This window comes from Drosophila albomicans, chromosome X (genome assembly GCF_009650485.2).
Source record: "Drosophila albomicans strain 15112-1751.03 chromosome X, ASM965048v2, whole genome shotgun sequence".
In the NCBI taxonomy this organism is placed as follows: domain Eukaryota; kingdom Metazoa; phylum Arthropoda; class Insecta; order Diptera; family Drosophilidae; genus Drosophila; species Drosophila albomicans.
The window spans coordinates 2,892,225-2,917,415 of record NC_047627.2 but is presented as its reverse complement, the minus strand read 5'-3'; the positions used below and the strand labels follow the sequence as shown (position 1 = coordinate 2,917,415).

The following is a 25,191-nucleotide window of genomic DNA, read 5'->3' as shown; positions in this document are numbered from 1 at the left end:
ATAATAATAATAATAATAATAATAATAATAATAATAATAATAATAATAATAATAATAATAATAATAATAATAATAATAATAATAATAATAATAATAATAATAATCCGAAAAATAAGTGACATCTTCCATTTCATCATTCCAAACAATTTACAACATTTTGACAATAAATTTAAGTAGTAAAAGTAAGTAAAAATGGCAAAGCTTTAACGAAATATCAAGAAAAAAGACAAGAAATAATTACTTTCATTTAATTTTAACAAAAAAATAATTTCAGTATTTCCAAATATTTTCACCAAAAACTCTAGATATAATAATATGAAAGATTTTTTTCTAATATCTAATTAAAAAAATGTATAAATATTAAAAAAAAAAGATTGTAGAAGCTTACGGATTATCACAATGAAGCAACAAAATGAATTGGCAATTAGCTTGAATCAAGTACAGATATTGAAATGTTGTTGACTAGTGTAGTTTTGGACTGACAGAACATGTTGGTGGTTGCAGCGACGGCCGCGCGAAAGTCAAAAGTCGTCAGGCAAAAGTCGAGGACAAGCAAGCGGCAGAGGCAGCAGTAGAGACTGTGGCAGAGCGAGGTGGTATGTTTGTATGTATGTATGTGGCAGCATGCAGCATGTACTTGTATGAACGTGCCACTTGCCACAGGAACAACTCCCCCGGGGGCCATGTAGTTGAGTACGGATTTGAAGTAAATTAAAAGTCACTCACACCCGGCAGGGGCAAGGCGCAAGGGGTCGAGGAGGGTTGTGCTTCACCCCCCTTCACTCCCCTGCTTCTCTGTCTCATCCTCCCCCCGGTGGCTGTCCGCATCGCTGTTGTCATCCTGCGTCCTGCGTCCTGCGCTGCGTACGCACTTGAGTTCATTATTATGATATTTGGTGTCAGCGCCATCTCCCCGCAACCGTCCCCGCCCCCGCCACCGTTCTCTGTGGCCGCTCTGCGGCTGCTTAGGGGCGTGGCAGCATGTGGGCTGAAACTCAATTATAACAATATGCTCAGATTTTCGAGTTGCCCAAGCTGCTTGGGCTTTCGGTTATGGGTTATTCAATTTGTTCGCGCTACCTGCACACACACAACACAACAACGCCACAACACCAAAAATAGCCGACGAGCCATAATAATTGTGAGTCCATAAACTATGCTGACTACTCGTTTGGCCATAACTATGCAGCTAATAAGCAGCGGACGCATCGGACGCTAACAAAACTATAAAAATCCGACAAAATCAAAATCAAAATCAAATTCCAAAATTCAAAACAAAGAAAGTGGAGCAAAAGCAGCTGCAGCTCCATCTTCAGCTCTAATTCAAATTCGAATTCAAGCTCAGAGTTCGCTAAAGAAATGCCTGCTAATCATCGTACAATGAAATAAATTACAAACATTGTTCGGAACAGCGATCGCTGATCATGATGGGAGCCAGCTCCCATGCCCCATTCTCGAACCCGCTGTGAAAATTGAAAAGCGCTCGAAAGTAAATAGAAAACGCTCGACTCTGAAAAGGGAGGAAGAAAAAAAAACACTGAGGCGCAAAGATTAACACTCCACACTCCAGCTTCAGTTCCAGCTTCATCTCCAGCTCCAGGGCTAGTTTGAAGCTTCAATTTCTCGCAGAGTGTGAATAAATTAAGGCATCAAGATCATAATACAAACGATCTTCCACGATAAACACTTTGATTAGCAATCTGTTGTGTGTCTACGATTATTTCTCTGTGTTTGTGTCTGTGTGTGTGTGTGTGTGTGTGTGTGTGAGTGGCAACTCCCGCTGCGAAATTGAAATGGAAGCAGCAGCAAAACGAGCCAGCAACAACAGCAACAACAACAAAAGGAACCTCAACTCACAGCGATCTCAAGTCGAAGTCGAAGACGAAATCGAAGTCCGAGCTCGAGTCCAAGTCAAAGTTGGTTAAGAGAGCGGCAAACACCAAAATGCCCATAATTATGACAATCAGTTGTTATCGTTATTGTTGTTGTTGTTCTCGTTGTTGTTGGCCGTGTTGCTGTTGCTGTTGCTGTTGCTATTGTTGTAGCCATGTTTATGATGAAGCGTTAATCCGCATTGTTGCTACGTTGTTATTCAGTTGTTGGCTTAAGAATCTGTTACAGAAAACTTAAAAGCGTCGCTTTAATAACTTTATTGATTTCGATTAAGCGCTATAACGTAGGGTGCAACATCGGGCATATCGATGTCGCCTATCAACTTGAGACAGCACTTTATTATCCGCAATTTTACTAGATTTTTGAATAAACTCTTGAAGAGTGGATTGTCAATGAAATCATGTAAGTAATTTGAGTTCAAGTAAGTTGTAAACATTTTTATATATACAACATTTTTGCATCCGCTACTCGCTATGGCAAAAAAATACGGCTGTCGCTGTCGGGACTTATTTGCTGTGGTCGACAATTTTGTATATTTTGCACTATGTGGTATATTTTAGTATATTGATAAACAAAATATAGAGTCTGGTATATTTTTGCATTTGAATGCGTTGTTTTCATTCAAAATTCTTGGTATATTTCGCACATTTTAATATATTAATATACCAAATATAGGGTTTGGTATTTTTTTGTTATATTTTTTTCTTCTTCTATGGAATGTTTTGCTTTTATTCAAAATGGATAAAGATCCAGCGAGCACACTCGACTTTAGCTTTCTAACTGAATTCTGTAATTGTTTTTTAGCTTTATAATAACGAATTAATAACAATTAATATAATACAATACAATGTTTAAATAAATAATCTACAGAATGAATTTGAATATTTTATAATTAATGTAAATCTTAATTTTTAAATGGTATTCATATTTAATATAGGATTTTGGATTGCTTTGTAAAATTTTTCGTAAAATTAACGAAATTAAATTTAAAGATTTGTGTGCTCGCTCATTTTATTTTTAGATTTATAATTACAGTTATAAGATTAATACATCAAATTTAAAGTTGAACAATAAATATAAATATAGATAAATATTATTTTAATTTAAACTTACTTCTTTGATATACTACATATATATGTATAGAAGTTTTGTTGTTCTGTGTGATTCAAAAATAAGTCAACAATGTTTAGTGTTAGTAAAATCTTCTATTCAGAACAAATTGTTTTTTTTTTTTGCTATGAAACAGATTTGAGTGTCGTGTTTGCCGATTGAAGGGTACAGCCAATAAACAATAATTCATGAACAATAAGGCAAACAAAAATATATTTTGAGCTCTATAAAAAGTCATTTACAATGCCCAAACTCAGGCACACACACATACACACATATACAAATACAAATACAGATACTGACAGATGCAGATAGAGGAAGAGTTCGAGATACAGATACAAATACACGAGACGAAGACGAAGACGAAGCTGAAAAGGTGAATCCGTAAAATTATGAGCCAAAGCAGAGTCTGTTCTTTGTTGTTGCTGCTGTTGCTGTTGTTGCTGTATGGTCAAGAGACTTAAAGAGGCAATCGAAAAGGCAAGAAAAAAGAAGAAGGAAAATAATAATAATAATTTAATGAAAAACGTGTGAAGAATAGTTAAAAGCGACCAATTTGATTTGCATCGAAAAGTAATTGAGCCACAAAAGTTATGGACGCGCGACGGGGGCACACGACCACGAAGCGAATGGGTGAATGAAGAGCACAACAACAGTAAGTGAGGAGAAGAGAGTGAGAGAGAGAGAGAGAGAGAGGGAGTGGAATGGAGAAGAAGTGGAGCGAGAGCGAGAGGCAAATGCGAGCCAGAACAAAAAAAAAGGGGCAGCTGAAACTGAAGGCAGCTGAAAGCTGCTCGAGAAACCTACAAATACACGCACACTCGTTCCCTCTCTCTCCCTTCCTCTATGTTTCTCTCTCTCTCTTGGTCTCGCAGAGAAAATCTTTCAAATCATGCACAATTATTAAAATACATAAACGTAATAATCATATCAACAGGGCAGCATCGACACAGCCACAAAAGGGGGGCAGCAAACACGCGGAATCATTAACAGCATGCAGCAGCGGCACAAACAATAACAACACCAACAGCAACAAGAACAACAACAACAACAATGAGAGCACGAACAACAACAAAAACAACAACAACAACAACAATAGCAGCGACAGCAACAAGCAAAGCGCGAACACTGAAAAATTAATAAGCAATAAAATTGCCATGAAATGAACTCCACAAATTCCCATGAAAGCGCTTGCCGCAGTCAACGTCAACGTCAGCGTCGACGTCGACGTCACGCTGTGTAGCAGCAAAGGCAACAGCAACAACAACACCAACGACAACCAGTTAAACTAACCGAGCTTAAAGTTTAAACGGTTAATTGTGCCATACCGCAACTTGGGCCCAAAACTGTATGCAAATTCAATTGCCACTCTTTTGTGTGACGTTGTCGCTGTCGCTGTCGCTGTAGCTGTTGTGTTTGTTGCATGCCACATTCATTGAGTGGCACCTTTAGCAAAAGCCGCAAAGCGGCTCCGCTCAGCCTGCCGATCAGCTGCGATTTACGATTCAGACAGCACGCGCGCCTTTTCCAAGCTCACAATTCACGCTGGCATTGATCTCCTAACTACTTTCAAATTTCTTCTTTTTGGCGAAAAATATAAAAAAAAATAATATATGTTGGAAAGCGGAAAGGATTATTATCGAGACAATGAAGAGAAGTTCTCGAGCTGTTCTCCAATGAGTTTTTGTAAATTTCATAAATATGTTCAAATATCTGTTAATCCAGATTCTCTGGATTCTTTACTTTAAAGATTATCTGACAAGACACCACAGAATCTGCCATCCAAAATCATTTAAAAAATATAGCAATTATAAATAGTTAATATGTTCAATTCCTGTTTTTTTTATAATATGGCAATAGTTTTAGTCTTCAATATAAATGTTGTAAGTATATAATTAGTAAAAGTTGATAATACATAGATTCTAATTAGCTTCTCGATATAACAAGTGAATATTAATTATACCAAATTAATTTACTGAAAAAAATCATTAATATTACCTAAGGCTATATTTGGTATATCGATATACTTTTACATTTCAAATATACCAAAAATATACATCCCAAAAATCGTGACTCTAGCTTCATAATTCGTTTATTTTTTGGATTTACATCTTCAACAAACTTAATTTGCGCACAATTACAATTAACCCGTATAAAAAAGTTGCAGAATTTGCTGCAAATTCAATAGTTTTAAAAAATGTAGAACATGTTTCCAGTTTAGACTGATATAAATATTGATAATTTGCAAGCGACTTAAAACTAAATCCTTAAAATAATATTTTAAGAAACTACTTCAAATATATTGAAGGCAATATTTCGAATCTTGATGAAGTACTACGTTCGAGGTCAAGTAGAGGTCAAGATATACCAGATTTACAACCAAAACAGCTAAGACCTGATTGCAGTAGACGTAATTTGCCATACAGAGTGATTTCTTAAATAACTTCTACCATTTTTATCCAATCACAATAAAGTTATAAAGGAATCATAATCTTGAAGCTTGAGTCGCTAATATAGTAAAGTAAGTACATATGTTACTATATTCGATCTTTGTAGTATTTCGGGAGCGGAAGTAGGCGTCCACATATTCGAAATAAACTTGATTTTCATGCAAACATTACAACATTAACAATTATAGCTCTATCTCCTATAGCCTTTGAGATTTAATTGTTCTTACGGACAGACGGACATGACGTGATCGTCTCGGCTGATAACGCCGATCAAGAATATAATTGCTTTAAAGGGTCGGAAATGCCTCCTTATGCCTGGTACATACATTTCCTGCGAGCACAATGTTATAATACCCTTCTACCCTATGAGTAGCGGGTATAAAAATACAAATATAATTCTACAATAATCAATAGTAATATATCGAATTAATCGAAGCTATAATAAAGAAGAGTTCACTTAAATTAGAATTTATTAAAATGCATTCAAGCAAATAAAAACAGTCGAAAATGTATTAAATAACTAATGGATCTGTAAATTGCCAACGACTGAAGTACTCTTGATCCTTAGGGGCATTTATTGACATAATATTGTTTGCTTTTTTCAGTCCAAGTGATCCTAATATCGATCCACGTTTTGATACATACACGTTTGGATTATCTCCAATATTTTTCAAAGCAAACAAAAAATTTAGTTTTGGACAGGAATAACTTTTTTTCATGGCTTTAAAATGTCCTATTTCTTTAGCCATTGTAATTTTACGCTTTGATTCCACATTTTCTTCGGAATTCTCTGGATTATTTATAGTTTTGATGTTCTTATATTTTTCAAAATAGTAGGCAAAACGCGAATCTATTCTTTTTATTTTCTTTTTATCTTCAAAATTTCGTTTCTTTTTGTGATTTGTGTATTTAACCTTTGATTTCACATTTCTCAAAACTTGCTCCTCAAGAAGAGCATTAGGTGGCAACATATTGGTTGTATCCTCGGGTCCTGTATTTATTTCAGGGTTTTCAGAAATTTCGTTGGCTTTCATGTTTTTGTAGATTTCAAAATATTTGGTAAAATACGAATCTATTTTTGCGGCATATTTTTTCTTTTTAGCTGCTGATTTAGCTTCCATTTCAGCGGCACGTTTAAGATTCTAAATTTTTAATGGATGTTAATGTATGGATGTATGAACGAATCTTTTACACTTACCACATTTTGATTTCGAGGCACGATCCATGGTATTGCACTCGCTCCCGATGGAAATTGTAGATTTTGTCGCAAGGCAAACGACGATCCACATCGCACCAATACTTCCAAAAAAGTTAAATTATATAGAGACTGCCTAACAAGCAAATCTTTATCACTTCTGTCATACACCACATGATCGCAGATCTTCTTTTCGTACACCAAACCATCAGGTGCTGTGTTCTGTAGTTCAACGATCGCGTTCATAACACTAACGTTGATCTCGGTGGGTATTCCGAAGTTGTCCATAATGAAATCTGAATGTGAATTTTTGAATGTGTGCTTATGAGTTTAGTGATGACACTAAAATATAATACAAATGTAACTTTGACTTGGCTTTCAGCTTGACTACTTGATTAATACATTTTGTAAAGAGAAGTAAATCGAGTAGCAGTATAAAAACAAGTAAGAAATTTATGGTCGAATGTGGTCGACTGTGAGATACCCGCTACCCATTTTGAATAAAAGCAAAATAGTGCGGTATTATTCTTAAAATATATCAAATAAATGTACCGTAAAAGTACTATAAGAAATATACCAAAGGCCACATTTCGCTACATATTTTTTGTTAATTTGAGGGGCGGAAGCGGGCGTTTCAAAAATTTGAAACTAACTTGATCCGCATGCAAAAATAAAAAATTATAGCTTTATCTCGTATAGTCTCTGAGATCTAGGTGCTCATACGGACAGACGGACAGATGCACATGGCGAGATCGTTGTTGACGCTGATCAAGAATATATATACTTTATAGGGTCGGAGGTACCTCCTTATGCCTGGTACATACAATTCCAGCCGGCACAAATTTATAACACCCCTCCCTATCGGAAGCGGATATAAAAATATTCTATAAAAAATAAATTAAAAATAGAAAACAAATATATAATATCACACATATCATAATTTACATTGTAGTCTTTTTCGCTAAGATAATAATTTTCCAATATTCCAATATGTAAATATTCCAATTTACAATTAAATAAGTTAGTACAAAAAAGTAAGTCGAAAGGTCAATAAAGTAAATTTATTAAATTTTAAATGAATTTAAACTTACCATATTGTTGTAACCACAACTCTGGATGTAAAATAAATAAATAAATGGATCGAACAAATCGGAATGTCGCTGAAATAAATACTATCAAAATATATAAATGGCCTGAACAGACAATCATTAAAATATCATCAAATGCAGATAAATTCTTTTGCTTATGGTGTAAACTGGTTAATAGAAGCGCATAAAATTATTAAGCGTATTTTTTACAGGGTATTCCGCTAAAAACAAGCTTTAAAAATGAAAAGCAATTATGTTGGAGATATTTTGAAGATTTCTATTTTGATTTCGTCCGCTTGATGTGTTCGTCAAATTGATGCCAAACACTTTTGATTTCCGGTTTTACAGCTGGCAATTGATTTGTTTATTCATATTTTTATGATCTATGCGGAATCGCATTCGCACACGATTTTTTGAATAGCACGCATAAAAATCTCAAAATAAAGTCAACCCATTAACACGGCATTTGAACGAGAGTTCGCATCCCATTCTCGAGGCCCTAAAGAGCAGCTCAAAAGAGACTCATTTATGCGTGATATTATTTTTTGATGCCATTTAAATTGTTGTTTATTGAACGCCACAAAAAATGTTGTTGGCCATTTTATTTGAACCTAAATAAAAACAAACATCTTGAGAGTATTTTTTTGCTGTTTACATTTCGTTTTTATTTTTGTTGGACAATATTTTGCTTCATTTTTGTTTTTGTTTTTGTTTTTTTTTTCCATAATTTGTTTTTGTTTTTTAAATACAATATATGTTCTTTGCATTCTATTTGTAATATTTTTTTCGTGTGTCGCATATTTTTGCGTTATATGTTATATGTTTCTTCTTTATCGTCTCCGTCGCCGACAATTTCTTTCGCAAGACCAAAAAAAAAATCGCTTAAGTTTGTAATTTTTGTTATTCTGCTGTTCTGTTTCTGCTTCTGCTGTTTTTACTTTTTTGCTCTTTTTTTGCTAGTTTAAATTACATTTTTACACTCACTCACAAACACACACACACACTCGCACACTCAGTCATACGGCACAAAAAAAAACTTATATCGTATTTTTTATATTTATTATTATATTTATCGTAAGTTTTACCATTTCTTATAAGCATTGCTTTGCGTTTAAAAATTATACTTCTAAAAAAAAAACCAAAAAAAAATCCATATAATAGGTGCTTAAAAATAGAAAAAAAATGCAAAACTACGGGCTAATTTTAGTCTCTCTTGGAACAATAAAAATTACAAAAAAAAAAATACACTGGAATAAATAAAATCACTTAGCTATAATTAAGCTCGGAGCCGATAAGGATAAAGAAAATACAAAAATGGGAAAAGGGAAAACAAATGCTTACAATAGATTGATTATATTTTGAGATAAGTACAGTTTAAGAAAAAGGAACCCGAATAAAATAAACACGAAATGAGCAAAAAACATTTAGGAACTCATAATTCAAATGACAAGGAAATAAGAGACAAACCGCGCAATCCGGATCCGGATCCAGATCCGGATCTAAGGAATTAAGCTGAGCTGATCAACTGGTGATGGGGGATGCCTCACGTATTGTTGAACAGCAGCGACTCGATGCTGAACGGATTGCTGCGTCGCATGCTGATCGGCGAGGTCTGATGCACAAGGTTCGCAGCAGCTGCCACAGCGGCAGCCGTTGCCGTCGCTGCCACCGCGCTGTGATGCTGTGTGTTCTGCAGGTTGAGTTGATGGAACGCCTTGGCCGGAAAGAGCAGCGCCTTGGGTGATCCCGACTCGCCGCGCATTCCAACCGCCGCCGCCGCCGCCTCTCGCACATCATCCGCCTCACCGCAATCGCTTGGCTCGCCGCCGTGCATATAACCCCCGGAACCGCCGTTGCCCCCACCCACTCCGCCAGCCCCATTGCTGGCGCTGGTGTGGAGCGTCGAGGGTGGCACCGTCGAGCTGGGGCTGCCCAGACTGCCGCCGCCGCCAATGTAGCTGCCGGCTCTAGAGCTGTCGCCATCGCCATCGAGTCCGCCGCAGTGCTGGAGGCCATGATGACCACCTCCGCCGCCGCCACCGGCGCCGAGGCGAGCGGGACTCACGGCATCGCTGTCGAGCTCGTCGTCGCTGTCGGTGCCGCCGACGACATCGATCTGTATGCCATCGTCCTCCAGGTCGGAGTCGGAGAACGTCCCGTTCGCCTTGTGCTGTGATATGTACTCGGCCTTGAGGGCCTCCAGGTCAACGGTGATGCCCTTGGCCTGCAGCTTGCGCGCCTGCCGATCGATCGCCTTGGCCAGCTTCTTGCGTCGTCGCGCCCTGCAAAGGAGCCAAGAGCAAATGGAATATGCCAAACACATGTTTAATAATGTGCCAATTAAAGGGGAAGTCTCTATTTTCTATTTCAATGCTGCCAACGTATTGAAAATGGAAGTGGAACTTATAGCTCTTTATTTTGTTTTTCAAATTATTCCTAATCATGTATTATCATAATTTCAAATAAATAAAAAGGTGTTTTTTTCATTTTTTGAAATAATTCATTTTCACTCTCTTTTCCCATATACAATTTCGGAACTTATTCAATGCTGCCAATTTGTTGAAAAATTCAAATAGAATTTATTGAATTTTATTTTGCTTGTACTTTTTTAATTTTCCCAATTTATTTCTCAATCACTTAATATTGTATTGTCAATACATAAATATTTGTTTTTATTTTTGAAGTAATTCCGGAAAATTACACAATCATTTAATATTGTATTGTGAAATGTATTTTACAGCGGTGTATATGTAGCTGTAAGACTTTACAAATATTTCCAACTGACATTTAATGCTTTATTGCATTAAATTTAATACAATAGTAATATATATTGTATAAAATATTAAAATAAATTAAAAGTAAAATTAGACAAATATATAGGAGCCTATTTTATTTTATGATATAGTTTTTTAGAGGAAGAATTTGAAACGGAGCTTGCTGATTATTAATTATTTACTCCCATTTTGATACTAATACTTTCTTAAGTTCAACACTGTCAATAAATAAAAACGAGCTACCAACTTGCTAATTCTCTTTATTTCCATTTATATACTAACATGAATTAAGTTTGTATAAAACCGAGCTGTCAATTTGTTAGATACAAATTCTTCTCTCCAATTTGAGTACCAACATAAATTAACTTTGTCTAAATTCAACACTGTTAAACATAAATAGTTTTCACTCTCATTTTCATATGATGCTCACTAAAAATATCTTTTTAGAAATTCAATTGGCTGATTACATATTGCCATTATTTATCTATTTGACCCACATAACAAAATATATCGCAAGTGCTGCCAACTTATTTGTATCAATTGACAAATGTGAAGCTGTCAACTTACCGTTCCTTGGCTTTGAGCTCGTTGGGAGGAATCGGTTCGCCGCTGCACGTCTGCGGCTGGGCATTGTGAGCTGGCCGACCGGGACCCTTTTTGGTGTGCTCACGCTTCCGCACCTTGGCACGTCGATTCTGGAACCATACCTATCTGGAACAAAGCGTATAATCTCAGCAAAGGTGCCAAAAGAGGGGCAAGGACAAGGAAAGTGCCAAATGATTGCAACTAAACTCACCGCAACTCGCGATTCCTTGAGATCGAGACGCATGGCAAGCGCCTCGCGCATGAAGATATCCGGATAATGGCTGGCGGAGAAGGCGCGCTCCAGCTCCTCCAGCTGCCATGAGTTGAAGTTGGTGCGCGAGCGACGTCGCTTTGCCGCGCTGCTGTCGTCGTCACCATCGCCGGGAAACCCTGCGAATGGAATCAAAAAATAGTTTTTATTAATTAAAACAAATGAGGGTTAAGCAAAGGGAGCTAACTAACTACCAACTAACAATCTCCCAACGGACTCGAGATACGAACTGGGATTATACATATTATTATGCCTAATGACAAACGCTTTGTTAGCACACCAAAAGAGCCTTCATAATTAAGTGTTGGAGTGTAATTAAAATTAGGCAAAACAATGCACACACTCAGAACTCAGCGAGTGTTTGAAAACACTAGTGTAAAATACATTCGTGAAATGCATAAATATTCATAATCATATATTTCAATTACAACGCCCCCCAACAGACGTGGCTAATGTTCGATGCCAACCCCCTGACCAGTTACCCCTCTGCCCTCCCCTATCACCCAACTTCTCTACACACACTGCTCGCTTGGTTCAAGCCAAATCCAATGGCCATATCCTGGCCTGCAGTTTTGCCGACGGCCAACAATAAAAACCAAAACAATTTAATTACGTTTCGACTATTTTGTGTGTTGTGTTGTTGGTTGTTGGGCAGGCAGGCTGGCTGGCTGGCTGGGAGGGGGCGTGGCAGTTGCTCCGAAACGCATGCAAAAGCTTTGCAATTTATCAAATTAACTGCGATCGGGCCAAAGAGAAGAATCGCCGAGAAATGCCGACAAAAGGCCAAAAAGGTGTTTTTGCGCTCGACTCCGACTCAAACTCCAGCTCCGACACAGTGCTGGCCATGCAAATAGAGTATCTTTGAGATAAATCATCTCAAGAGAGAGAGAGAGTAAGAGTGAGGGTGAAGCGGAGGTAAGGTAAGGTAATAAATATTGATTAGCAGCTGTTAAATGCACGCACTATTCATACGAATGAGTGCATTCACTTGATGAATACCTTGGCCACGCATTTGCATATATGCGAACTCTAACTGTATTATAAATACCCGTAAATACATTCATTATGATATTCACTTTTGAGTCTGCCGTCGTCGCGCAAATGTGAATACGCTCTCTCATACATATTATTCATGCAACGATGAATACACCTCATATGCATGCCGCATATTACCACTTTGTAAACACGAGTATCCTTTTCTATGCGGCACCTGAAGTTAAACCTGGCCCAAAAGTCCCGCCTCCTCTCATCCCTCCTCAGCTGAACTGGAGCACGCCCCTAATGAATGGTTAGTGCTGTTTGCTGTTAAGTGTATCTAATTATGCGGCAGGCGCTGTTTTGTTACGTTTCTTCCCGCTGCCGCTGCTGCGAAAAGCGACAAAAAACTCGTTTGTTTTAAACGACGCGACGTCGCCTCAACGGTCAGTGAATGAGTGTGAGAGTGTGTGAGTGTTTTAATAACTCAATAACAACGTCAAATACACAAGAATAATAGAGACATTAAGAGCAAAGCGACAAACAAAACGCTTTGGCCAGAGACCGAAGCCAAAAGGGCAGCGCATTGTTGCCACATTTCAGTGCGTATGCTTGAGTGTGTGTGTGTGTGTGTGTGTGTGTGTGTGTGTGTGTGTGTGTGTGTATGTGTGTGTGTGTGAGTGCGTTTCATAGGGCGTTCTTGCATGCACACAAAGTGCATTCAAATGACTTAATAATAACAGTCCACATTGAATGTGCGAGTATGAGTGCCAAAGCCACATAATTCATGCTATTCACTTGCCTTCCTTTTCACTCCCACTCTTGCTCTCTCTCTCTCTCTCTCTCTGTCGCACTCGCACAGTCGCTGCAAGGCGGTCTTTGGGATTTGTGATTTGTGCTGTGGCACAAAATGCAAACGATAATTGAAATTTATTATGATTATTGCGCCCACCGTGTGCCAAGTGCCATGTGCCATGTGCAGCAAGCAATATGCAGCAAACGCTAGGTGGCAGCCCCCATCTGCAATTTGGCAACAGTGCAAAACGTTGCCCTAACCTCAAATGCAAGCCAAAGGCAAAGGCAAATCAAAGAAAAACGAGTTGTGTGCATGCCACAATCACATTCCGTGGCATGTTATGTTTCGTTTAGAGCGCGCGTCAGCTAAGCAATATAACAGTTATGGTTATTCTCCCTTTACCAAACGCCCCCAACCGCACCCTCTCTCTCTCTCTCTCTCTCTCTTACTTTCTTTCTCTCGCCACACTTAAGTCATAAAAATTGAGTCAAAGAAATGGCGAAAACAAGCGAGAACTCTCTTTGACCCGTCCAGGTTCAACTGAAATGCATGTTCTTGCCTCCTTTTATTACTATATTTTTTTTTCTTCTTGTGCTTGTTGTGTTTTTTCGTAGGTGTGTTTTGCCAGTTGTGGGGGTGGCTCAGGAATTGGTTCGCGGGGTTCACAAATTGCCTTTTTTATGGGGCCAAAAACTTAATTGCAGGCAATTGTGAAATGTGTAGAACGAAACTTGAATCATGTTAATCAAAGCACGCCAATTGATTCGGGTATTCACATGCATTCACTTAAATCAGTTGAATAACGCACGTCCAGATTAAATCATTTCATGTTGGAGTTGCTAGTTCATAGCCCATTCACTTTACTGTGTCCATATATTCACTTTACACTCGATTTTGGCTGTTACATTCAATTGGCATTCACATGATTGATTTAAATAGCTAGATTCTAGGCTTTAACAGCTTAAATATTTTAAGCATTAAAAACAAAAATATAAATAAGAAGAATTTTTGTTCAATTTTAATGTTTAATTATTTTTGAATATCAAGTTTACTTTTTGTAAACTTGAATTAATTATATTATGTTTTTTCTCACTTTTAATATGAACTCTATTCTTTAAATTCCTATAATCAAAATTCCTATAAATATATTATATGTAGTTTGTAATTTAATAAACAACATTTTAAATAAGAATAATTTTTGTTAAAATTAAATATTCAAACATGTTCGAGTTTAAAGCTATTTTCGTAAACTTGAATTACATATTAATTTCAAACTATTAGTTTTGGCATTGAAATATTTTCTTAGTTTTTGTCGAATTACAAAATTTATATGTTGTTTATTTTTAAATTAATACAAAGTTAATATATATATCATTTGTCTTGTTAATTTTTGCATTATGTAAATTCACGTTTAATTAGCGTTAGTCAATATATACATATGTATATATTTACATTTGGTTATCACTTTGTGTTAATCACTTTGTTAATTCAATTAGTGAAATCAATTTGAATCAGAGCTACAATATAGTATGTATACTATATTTTTGCTATTTTCTAGAAATACTTTTGCGTTCTTGTCAATCATGTAATGTGAAGATTAGAATCATACATTTTAAAGTGAATTTTCTATGACTATTGCGCCATAATTAGCTCTGCTCTTTTCCTGCTAGTTCCCTTTCATGCTTTATTCTTTTTCTCTTCCATCCACCTAAGCTGGAAAATTAAGCGATTCTATGATGATGTGTGTGTTGTGATTGCAATTTTTAGGGGTCGTGGCAACCCTTTTGCTTGACACAAAAAGCTCATTATGAGACGGAAATGCTTAAAGAATTGAAATCAAATCTATTTGGCCAAAAAACGATTCATCATCATCTCATATCGGATCCGGGTTCTGGTTCTGATTCTGGTTGGTGTTCGTGTTCGTGTGTCGGGACGTGTCACGACCTGCACGAACACGTATCGTATGTCAGTTGTCAGATGGACCTGCTCTTTACAAGGCGGAAGTGCTGTTCTGTGTTGTGTTCCTTTACCTCATTTCAAATTCATTACGAGAAACAAATAGAACAACACTCACACACGAGCAAAGAGAAACAAAATGGCGGGCGGCAAGTAAAAATCGCATGATAAATGATTTCGATCGTTTTATGACAGTTTCTTCATTTCCGGCGTGAAATGAGCAAAAAGCTAAAAGAAAACGGAGCATGGCCATGTGACTGATGGCGATGCCCCCGTTAGCCCTTCCCACTTCCCCTCCTCCCCTCCTCACCTTTGCGAGTTCTACACCCCCGCACACCCCGCTTCGACGCTGCTTACAAGACTCTTTTTCGTTTTTTCGTTTCTTTTTTTTTCAGTCTCTGTGACGCGCCGCAAAATGATTAATGAGCATTGGCAACGACACAAGCGAGCACTGGCAACTTATGCTTTCTCCCCTCCTCCCTCACTTCTCTATGTACAGCTATGACGAGCCCAAAACACCCACCAGCGGCAGCCACGCCCACACCAGAAGTGGGCGCCTACATTTGGGGACTTGCAGCAACTGCAACTTGCAACTTGCAACAGAGCGGCGACTATCTGCCATCGCGCGTTGGCTAATCAAATTGAATCAAATCAAATTAATAATTACTTTTTAAAATGGCGACGCAGGAAGTGGGCGCCCCCCCTCTCCACACTCACCGTCTCCCTCTCTCACAACTCTCTCCCTATGGAGCTGGCAATTAATTAAACGTTTCCCTCGTTGCAACTTCAACTTTCAGCGTTGTCTTTGGCTGCGACTGCGACTGCGGTTGCGGTTGCTTCTGCCGCGCGCCTTTTTAGCCACGCCCTGCACCAACGCCCCCAGTGCTGTGTGTGTGTGTGTGAGAGTGTTGCACACTCGACTCGGGTATCAGCGCATTGGATATATGCATTATGGCCATAATTACACCAACTAGCCATCATTTGTTAATGCTAATTGGCCAATGAGTCGTCGTCGCCGTCGCTGTTGCAGGAACGTGAGCGTGAGCGGGAATGGGAATGGGAACGAGTCTTGGCCAAGCATTATTGGCCCGCTTTAGCCGCAATCAAAAAGCGCAGCTAACACAATTGTCTCGAATGAGCTCATCAATTTACGGGGGCCCAATGATTGCAGGCCAACAAATGCCATGGGCCAAGAAAGTGCCAGCCAGAGAGCCAGCAATGGCTGAAACTAATCCAATTGGAGCTGGGCAAATAGAGCGGCAATTATCGATAATAATAGTTATCGATTAATATGACGTCTACTTTAGCCAGAGTTAAATCAAATTTCCATAGAAAACGCCAACTAATGTCCCTGCATTTATCGACAAAAGGCAATAATACTATTTCTAGTAAACAATCGAGAGATGGAGAGAGAAGGTAGCAATTATCGATAGTATTAGATATTTGATTTGGCGAATTTGTAAACATGCCTCAAAGGCAATAAAGTATTTGAATTAAGAAATTTGTATACAGAACTCAAAGGCATAATAAATGTATTTATAAATGTATTATGTGCAGTTAAGCTACTCATCTGTACTTAGTTTTCAATATTTTCGTGTGTTACTATCGATATCAACAGTAAAACGTTAGGTCTTTCTATGTGAAATTTAGTAGAAGTTATTTACTACAAGAAAATCAAACATCTGAAGTATGGATACTAAAATAAATCACACAAATACTAAAGTAAATCCCATTAAAGAGAAATATGTTAATCGCAACATGCGGATAATTTGTCAGCTAGTAAATTAACAAATTGAATTGTGATCGATAAGTGAAATTAATAGAACTTATCGAAAATACATGTGCCAAGGCGTAGCTGTAATTTTTGAAAAGTTTGTGACACCAACAAATGAAGATTCAAATATACACTTTTATGATATCATATATGTATGTATGTTGTATCGATATAGTGAGGAACGTTTTATGGCTATAAAATGTGTGGAAATCGCACACGCCATATAAGTAAGTGTTAAACAATAATTGCAACAATAACACCAACATATTTATTATATGGTGTACAATATAATGCAAAGCTGTTTCAAAGCGTTGGCTTAATCCACACAAATTCGAGTTAAGATTAAACACGAACGAGCAACGAATGTATAACAATAGAAATATTCGAGATTCTTTTCAATGGAAATGAGACGTGGCCTAATGATGATCATGAATTTATTAGTTATGACGACTACTGTCATTCAGCTAGAGGCTTGAGCCTGAGATTCATATTCACATATTTACGCATTCACATGCTTATCAAGTGAATAGCGAGCGAAGTTCGATTATGATGCGACCTTCGTTGAGCTCACAGCTCACATCTCACAGCAGGCAACGGTTTAGGTTCCCGGAATGATACCCCGAAAAAGGGAGCGAGAGGGGAAGCAGCTACTTTGTATGCAAAAATCAATCGAACTTTACATAATAAACGATCGCTGATTAGCTAAATCAATAAATATGCTTTGTAGGTAGCAAAAGTCAAATGCGACTGGCAAAACTGACTGACAATCCGAAAGCATTTAGCACACGGCTAATTGAATGAATTAACATATTCACTCTATATACTCTCTCTCTCTGTCTCTCTTTCGTTCTCTGATTGTAAGCTTCTAGTTCTCTAGCTGGCTGGCGCTTTTAAGACTGACCTCTATGCAGTCAAATGCATTGAATGATAGCTCATTAGGCATGTGAATCTGATGTGAATGATGATGATCATTCAATTCCAATTTGCACAGCCCAAAAATTAATACTGCCGATGGCCAAACAAATTGATTTCTGGGTCTTTCCAATCTTTAAAATGGCTCAAATTTCAAAGCGATGCGAATAGCAGATTCACAAGTTTGACATTAATGAATATATGAATATATATCGAGATATTCATTTCAATGGTAGCTAAGTGAATGAAGGTGTTAACTAAGAGTTTAGCATTCATTTCAAATCTACATGGTTGGGAACCTTTTTTTTCTTTCTTAACATTTTAATCTGTGAACGATACAATTTCATGGAGCTCTCGAAATTGTTTAATATCGCTGAATAGATAAATTATTAAGCAATTTGTATTTGATGAAGCCTTTAATAAATTTATTTCCTTGAAGTGTGACAATAGGCTAGCGCATAAATAGTTGAAAGTATTTTCGATTTAAACGCAAAACTTAACGGGTTCTCATTCATTTACTTTGTTGCAATTATTTTTAATTCAGAGGTCGATTTTTATAAGTCATATAAACACAAACTTAAAAGCAATTGATTATATCTTAAACTGCTTCTTCCTGTATTTTCTTGTCATCCTTTCATTTCAAAATATTCCCTGAGTTATTAAGAAGATTATTAATTATAACTTTTTTATGAACTTAGTATCACAAATTTCAATTATTGCAGTTAGCATTGCATTAAGAAAGCCTTATAATACAAAGTATACAAATACAGCTTTTTAACTATTGTTACTCAGTGTCTGAATAACAAAGTGCCGAAATATTTATGAAAGTATAAGTATGCTTTATTTCTATCTCTATAATCAATGTACTACGATATTTTTCCCTACCAGTTAAAGCAAAAATAAGTGTTCTTAGTAAGAATCTTATATTTATTTTTGAAAGTCAACTCCAACTATACTTTTTTTATGTAGCGGATATCTAATATACAATTAGAAGTATGATTAATAAAGATCTCTTATCTTTTTCTACTTTTTTTCTCCAACTATTTTTTTAGTGAATTAAGGCAGGTAAAAAATTGTATGCTCTAAATTGCAAAAAAATCGAACTATATTTTTTTCTGGAATGTGCTTTAGATAAAGATCTCTTATATTTACTACACTATATTTTTGGAGGTATTATTATTCCAAATATAAAATATATTATATATTACTAATGTAGATCTTCTGCTATACTGTGCAAAAAATACCTTCTTTCAAATAGAAGTTATACTGAGTTCTTGACGCAATTTTTAGACAAAAATTCTGAGTATTAGGACTAAAATCCTGATTTTGGAAAAAAATTGTATTTCGATTATGTTTATCCAAATAGAAATATGCTTAATGGAAATTTCCTATAATTTTTACGAACATATTTATCGATTTATATAATGTATATATATATATGTACATATATCTTACTATATTTTGATGTGAAAATATTCTTGCAATAACTCTTTTTAAATATGTATCACAGATCTGCACCTATATTTTTTTGTTGTGACATTAAAATAGGAGTTGCTTGTTATAGATTTCTGGGATGAAAATATTCTTGCTATAAAAGTACACCACTTTTATGGGGTATTATAAAATGTGAAGTATATGATACATATCCAACTATTACTTGAAGCCATTCAACTATAGAAGAACACCCTTTCATCGTTTCTTTTTTGTCGTATGCCTCACACTTCGTTAGCTATATTTTCTAATCTTCAAATCTGTTCCTAATGTGAAGTATATAATACATATCCAGCTATTACTTAAATTCATTTAACTAACGTAGAAGTACGCTTAATATAGAATATCTCAAACACCTTTTCATCGTTTCTTTTTTGTCGTATGCCTCAGACTTCGTTAGTTATATCTTCTAATCTTCAAAACTTCAAATCTGTTCCTAAAGTGAAGTTTATAATACATATCCAGCTATTACTTAAATTCATTTAACTAACATAAAAGTACGCTTAATATAGAATATCTCAAACACCTTTTCATCGTTTCGTTTTTGTCGTATGCCTCACACTTCGTTAGTTATATCTTCTATGTTAATCTTCAAATCTGTTTCTATTTTAGAGCAATTGCTGACACTTACCGCCATCCTCGTTGGATCCCTCGCTCGGTGGTCCCGCCGGCGGCAAACTCTGTCGGTTGCCAATCATGAGGCGATGCTGTATGGTTGCCACGGTGCTGGCAACGGCAGCGACGGCCGTCGTCTGGGCGGCACTCACATTGCGCAGCGCCGCAGCGCTGAGGCCGGTGAGATTGGCGAAGGCATTGCTGGCATTGACCGCCGCCATTTGAGTGGCGGCCGCAGCCGCTGCCGCTGTGGTGGGATGTCCGCCGGCCGTCGCCTCGAAGCGCGGTCTGCCGAGGAAGGGGCCATTGGGGCCAAAGACGCCGGGCACGCCGAACTGCAAAAAGGGTCCCCAAGGCGGGACACGAACGCCGCCGGGCGCCAATTGGGCGGCTGCCGCATACAGCTGAAGTGCAGCCGTCGGATGCAATCCCTCCGACGGCATGTTGTTGCCGCTGCTGCAGTTGCTGTTGCTATTGCTGTTGCTGTTGCTATTGCTAGCGGTCGCTGTGGCTGTGGCTGCCGCGGCTGCTGCTGCTGCGGCGGCGGCGGCGGCTGCACTCAAACGTTGTTGTTGCTGCTGCAGTTGAGGCGGCGTAGCTGCCAAATGGCTATGCAGATGAGCGTGATTGTGATTGAGAGCGTGACTGTGAGCGTGATTATGATTGTGAGCGTGACTGTGATTCTGACTCTGACTCTGACTCTGACTGTGACTCGAACTGGAGCTGTGAGTTGTCCTTTGACGCTTGATGTCCGTCGCCGTCTCTTGAATCTCTGGAGTCTCCTGCTTGAAGCTGAAGTTGTTGATGTTGTTGATGCTGTTGTTGTTGTTGTTGTTGAGATTGATGAGCTTCTTGCTCTCGCCAAGTGTGAGTGTTGCTGCGGTTGTTGATGTTGTGCTTGTTGTTGTCAGTGTTGTGGTAGTTTGTTGTTGTTGTTGCTGTTGTTGCTCCAGTACCATTATGGCCCACTGTGCTGCTGTTGTTGCTGCTCAGGCCATGGAACGCCTTAGAGTTCTCAATCATATACGATTTATATAAGTTATAAGTTATGTAGATGTTTGTTTATCGAGGATCACTTTATACACTCGCGCACTTTTGAACAACACTCGACTGGTGGGGGGGTTGGTTGGTTGGGTGGTGTTGATAGTGTTGGTGGTGGGGGGGCGTTGTTTGTTTCGGGGGCGGGGTGACACACACGAATTTGCACACAGTGCCGCTTTTAGTTTTAACGTGCTCAAAAAAAATATTTGGATAGATATAAAGTTGTTGCTTTGCCGTCGGCCGGCAAAATGCACAATGCACAATGCACAGTGGCAAAAAGAAAACACACACTGCACACACCACAAAATTGTACACTGCACAAAAAGCACAGAGCGCGAACTTCACTTTTCACGCTTTCTATGTAACTGTGTGTGTGTGTGTGTCTGTCTGTATATATGTATTTATGTACGTGTGTGTGTGTGTGTGCGACAGGCAGCAACAGCAGACAGACGCAGACAACGCAAGCGCTCGCAATGAAAATTCAATTTGAACTGAGCGCCGATGACGACGCGCCAAGCGAGGAAACCAAAAGTCCCAACAAAACAAACCCAAACAGAACGGCAGCAAAAAAGCAACAACAACGTAGACGAAAACGTAGCAACAGCGCAGCGACGTCAACGTCAACGTCGTCCAACCTGACTGCGCCCAACCAGAGAGCGAGAGCGCGCTCTCACCCCGCATAGCACAAGAAGAGAGCGAACGAACGAAGGAGCGAACAAGCGAGCGAGTGAGCGAGTGAGCGAGAGCGAGAGACTGGCAAGCAAGCCAGACAGTTTGTTCGGCTTCGGTTCGGCTCATGGCTTGAACCACCGCACCAATACCAATGCGCAGCAACGACAGCGACGTCGCACAGATTGTTGCCATGTTGTTGCGGTCGCCCTGTGTGTGTGTGGATGTGTGCGTGCGAGCGAGCTGGAAATTCATCAAAAAGCAACAACCACTTAATTTTTATATGCGCAGCGTCGCCTGTTTCAATTTTGATCAACTTGCTGCCGCCGCTGTCGACGTCGACGTCGTCCCAGGGTAATTCATTTAAAAGAAATGTGCTCGTCTCTCTGTCCACGTGTGTGTGTGTGCGAGTGTGGCCATTTTCAATATGGAGTCGCCTGGCCTGACTTGCCGCAGAAGTGCGAGCGAGACAAACAGCTAGCGTCTGGGCACTTTCATTGGCTGTCTGCAGCTTTATGAATACTGGGAATTTTGTGCAGCGACTTTTCGCTGAGGCGCCATTGCCAAAAACGACTTGAAGAGTTTTCAATTTTCTTTGCTGTGTATGTGTGTGTGTGTGTGCAACTTTTCCAAGGGCGGAGTTATGCAGCATTTTTCAATTTGCGCCACATCAAATTATTATGCTCCACTCCTGCTGCTGCTGCTGCCAGCGTCGACGCAGCGTCAACGCGACGCAACGCAACGCAGTTGCCTCAGCTCTCAACGCATTTATCCATTCTGCCTCGCCCAATAACCATAAATGGCAATTTCGCCAGCGCCAAATAGAAAATGAAAATTCGTTAACAATTAATTAGCAAACGATTGAGCACTCTCGACTCTTCACTCTCCCCCTCAAATCCCAATTCCCCTAACTCTCCACTCCACAGCTAGCGGGCGAGAAATGCTAGAGAAACACGTTCGTTTTGTGAGCGTTTTTCTTCTATGCGCCTTTCTTTGCGCTCTCTCAGTGTGTGCGTGTGTCTCAGTGTTTTTTATTTTCTGTTTTCAATTAAAATATCGACGCTGCAACCTGTGTGTGTGTGAGCGAGATGGCACTAGCTCAACAGCAGACACAACGGCGACCAATTTGCTTTTAATTTGTTAACATAAACGCCTCGTCCTGATGCTGCTGCTGTTGCTGTTGCTGTTGCTGCTTCGACTCCAACTTCGGCAGCAGCTTCAAGTCATGTGTGTGTGTGTGTGTGTGTGTGGTGTGTGTGGAATGCGCATGAATCATTCATTTTATTAGTGCTGTTTGCTGCGACGCCAACTGCAGCAGCAGCGGCAGCATCCAAAGCGCCACTCCACTTAACCCAATTGGCCCCCACTTCAGCTTCCCTCTCTCTCCCGCGCCCACCTCTAAGTCTCTCTCTTTCTCGTTCTCGCTCTCGCTGCGGTCAGTCAACCAGGCAGGCAAGCAAAGCTCACTAAAAGCTGAGCAATCAATGTCATTGTTGCGGAGGCGTCTATAAAGCATGTTTTTTCGTCATCCCCCTCCCCACAGGAATTGCCACACCCCCTCCGACCCCTTCAGTGCAGTTCCCTACCTCACCCCTCGTTGTGCAGTGTCAACTGTTTTGTTGGCAGCTTACTTAATTGCTCTGCTCTCTGCCATTTCCCCTCTTCTCCCACTCCCACTCCCTCTCCCTTAACCTCGCCCCTCTTCACCATCCCTCCCTTGGGGTCACATGTGCGCCGTTGTTGCTCGGTGTTAATTTTATTAATGACATACAGCGCCAGTGGCCGACAATCTACACAAACCTGCCACGGCCCCTCCCCCCCTATCACCCCTCTGGCAGCGACCAAATGACGAGCGTTGTTAATAATATTTTCATGCGTACGAAAACTTAATTAATTCTGCTTCAGTTTGTTGCAAAAAAGTTTTCCTTTTTTCCCTCTTGTTTTTGTATTACGTTTTCCCTTTTGCTTTGCTTTGGCTCCAACAACAAAAATGGCAGCCGTCAGTTGCGGAGCGGGAGTAGGAGGAGGTGGAGGAGGAGGAGTAGGTGGGGAAAAGCTTGGCTTAGCAAAGCGGAAGTTTTACCTTGTCAACCCGGCACTCCACTCTCTCCTCCCCTGTTGAGCTTTCCAGCGCCTTCAGCAAATCAAATGAATGAATTTTAATTATTTTTGTGGTAACCCTCCCCCTCAGACCCGTACCTCGCCCGTTGCTCGCCCCCACAAAGCTCATCCAACTGCATACCAAAAAGAGATAGAGAGACAGAGAAAGAGAGAAGAAAGAGAAGAGGAGAAACACACACACGGAAACAGCAGCTAGAGAGATGAAGAAAAGTTTTTGGTAAAGCGAAAAGTTTTTGGAGCAGGTAGCTTGAAAAGTTTTGCAGACAAGCCCGGAAACAGGAACACATGCCCCCGAGAGAGAGAGAGAGACTTTCCTGCATGCCACAAAAGCGGAAATAATATGAAAAATAATCGCAAACAACAACAACCAAAATAGGCAAGAGCAACAACACAAAATAGGAATACAGCAAAAAGGAAAGCACAATTGGGAATCATATCATACTTGGACTATTGGATAATAATAATAATAATAATAATAATAATAATAATAATAATAATAATAATAATAATAATAATAATAATAATAATAATAATAATAATAATAATAATAATAATAATAATAATAATAATAATAATAATAATAATAATAATAATAATAATAATAATAATAATAATAATAATAATAATAATAATAATAATAATAATAATAATAATAATAATAATAATAATAATAATAATAATAATAAAAATAATAATAAAAATAATAATAATAATAATAACTTTAATTTTAAAAACCAATTTACTACAGCTATTGCAGTCATTCAAATTTAATTGGGATTCAAGTTTGTTAAATTAAGAAATGCTTTATAAATAATATAGAAATATTTTCAATGAAAAAAATTTAGAAGCAGCTATTGAAACTGGAAAGTTAATTTTAATAGTATTTATGATTAAGTGAATTATCACAACATTTGCAGTTTCCTTCGAATTGTGTATTTTGTATAAATCAAATAAATATAGTTTGACAAAATGTTTATTGAATATTCAATTCTACGCTCAATGCACAAATCAAAAAAAGTTATTAATTTGATTGATAATGCAATATAGAAAACCAATAAAATCGTTTAGTAAACATTCAAGCATTAACGATGTATTTTAGACATAAACCGCCACATTGCACTCGAAGTATTTCAGCAATACAGGGAAATTTTCGTGAGACGAAATACTGGGTAATTCGACGGCTCAGCCTGAAATTATTATTTGATTGTCACTTCACGTGTGCCAAAGGGACGACAATTAAATATTTATGTTTTATTGAACATCATTGAAGGATTGATATATAAAATGAAATGTGAAGTAAATTCCAGTTTTAATAACGAAGAGGATATATGAAATATATTTAAAATTTTTGATGTACGATTTTTCTCAAGCTTTGTTGAGAATCTATTATTTTGAATTTAAAGGATTGATATTAGAATTTCAGATTTAGAAACTAGGATGAAATGAAAAATCATTTTGGGATTTTAAGATTGAAT

The 25,191-nt window shown here is 38.2% G+C and overlaps 2 protein-coding genes across 3 annotated transcripts; both read right to left on the bottom strand.

Moving 5' to 3' along the window:
• Positions 1-5,905: 5,905 nt before the first annotated feature.
• LOC117571137 (uncharacterized) lies at positions 5,906-7,008 on the bottom strand. Its single transcript, XM_034253141.2, has 2 exons — positions 6,652-7,008; positions 5,906-6,595 (listed from the first exon to the last, which is right to left on the bottom strand). The coding sequence occupies exons 1-2, from the start codon at positions 6,934-6,936 to the stop codon at positions 5,966-5,968; spliced, it is 915 nt and encodes a 304-aa protein (XP_034109032.1). The 5' UTR covers positions 6,937-7,008; the 3' UTR covers positions 5,906-5,965.
• A 1,645-nt stretch (positions 7,009-8,653) lies between these two features.
• On the bottom strand, positions 8,654-21,390 carry LOC117577966 (homeobox protein unc-4). 2 transcript variants are annotated; one of them, XM_034263018.2, is made up of 4 exons: positions 19,902-21,387; positions 11,307-11,485; positions 11,078-11,217; positions 8,654-10,018 (listed from the first exon to the last, which is right to left on the bottom strand). In XM_034263018.2, exons 1-4 carry the CDS (start codon positions 20,842-20,844, stop codon positions 9,280-9,282), a joined length of 2,001 nt encoding a protein of 666 aa, XP_034118909.2. In that variant the 5' UTR covers positions 20,845-21,387; the 3' UTR covers positions 8,654-9,279. The 2 variants fall into 2 exon arrangements, with proteins under 2 accessions (XP_034118909.2, XP_051858426.1); XM_052002466.1 differs by lacking the exon at positions 8,654-10,018 and having other exon boundaries at positions 11,085-11,221; positions 19,902-21,390.
• Between the last annotated feature and the right edge of the window lie 3,801 nt (positions 21,391-25,191).

Bases quoted from the DNA above. Each gene is read 5' to 3' on its own strand.
- LOC117577966 (XM_034263018.2), bottom strand. From the start codon at position 20,844: ATGGTACTGGAGCAACAACAGCAACAACAACAACAAACTACCACAACA. The intron at 11,486-19,901 runs GTAAGTGTCAGC...TTCCATTCGCAG, and splicing joins GGGATCCAACGAGGATGGCG to GGTTTCCCGGCGATGGTGAC. The intron at 11,218-11,306 runs GTGAGTTTAGTT...TGTTCCAGATAG, and splicing joins TCAAGGAATCGCGAGTTGCG to GTATGGTTCCAGAATCGACG.
- LOC117571137 (XM_034253141.2), bottom strand. From the start codon at position 6,936: ATGGACAACTTCGGAATACCCACCGAGATCAACGTTAGTGTTATGAAC. The intron at 6,596-6,651 runs GTAAGTGTAAAA...TTAAAAATTTAG, and splicing joins TGCCTCGAAATCAAAATGTG to AATCTTAAACGTGCCGCTGA.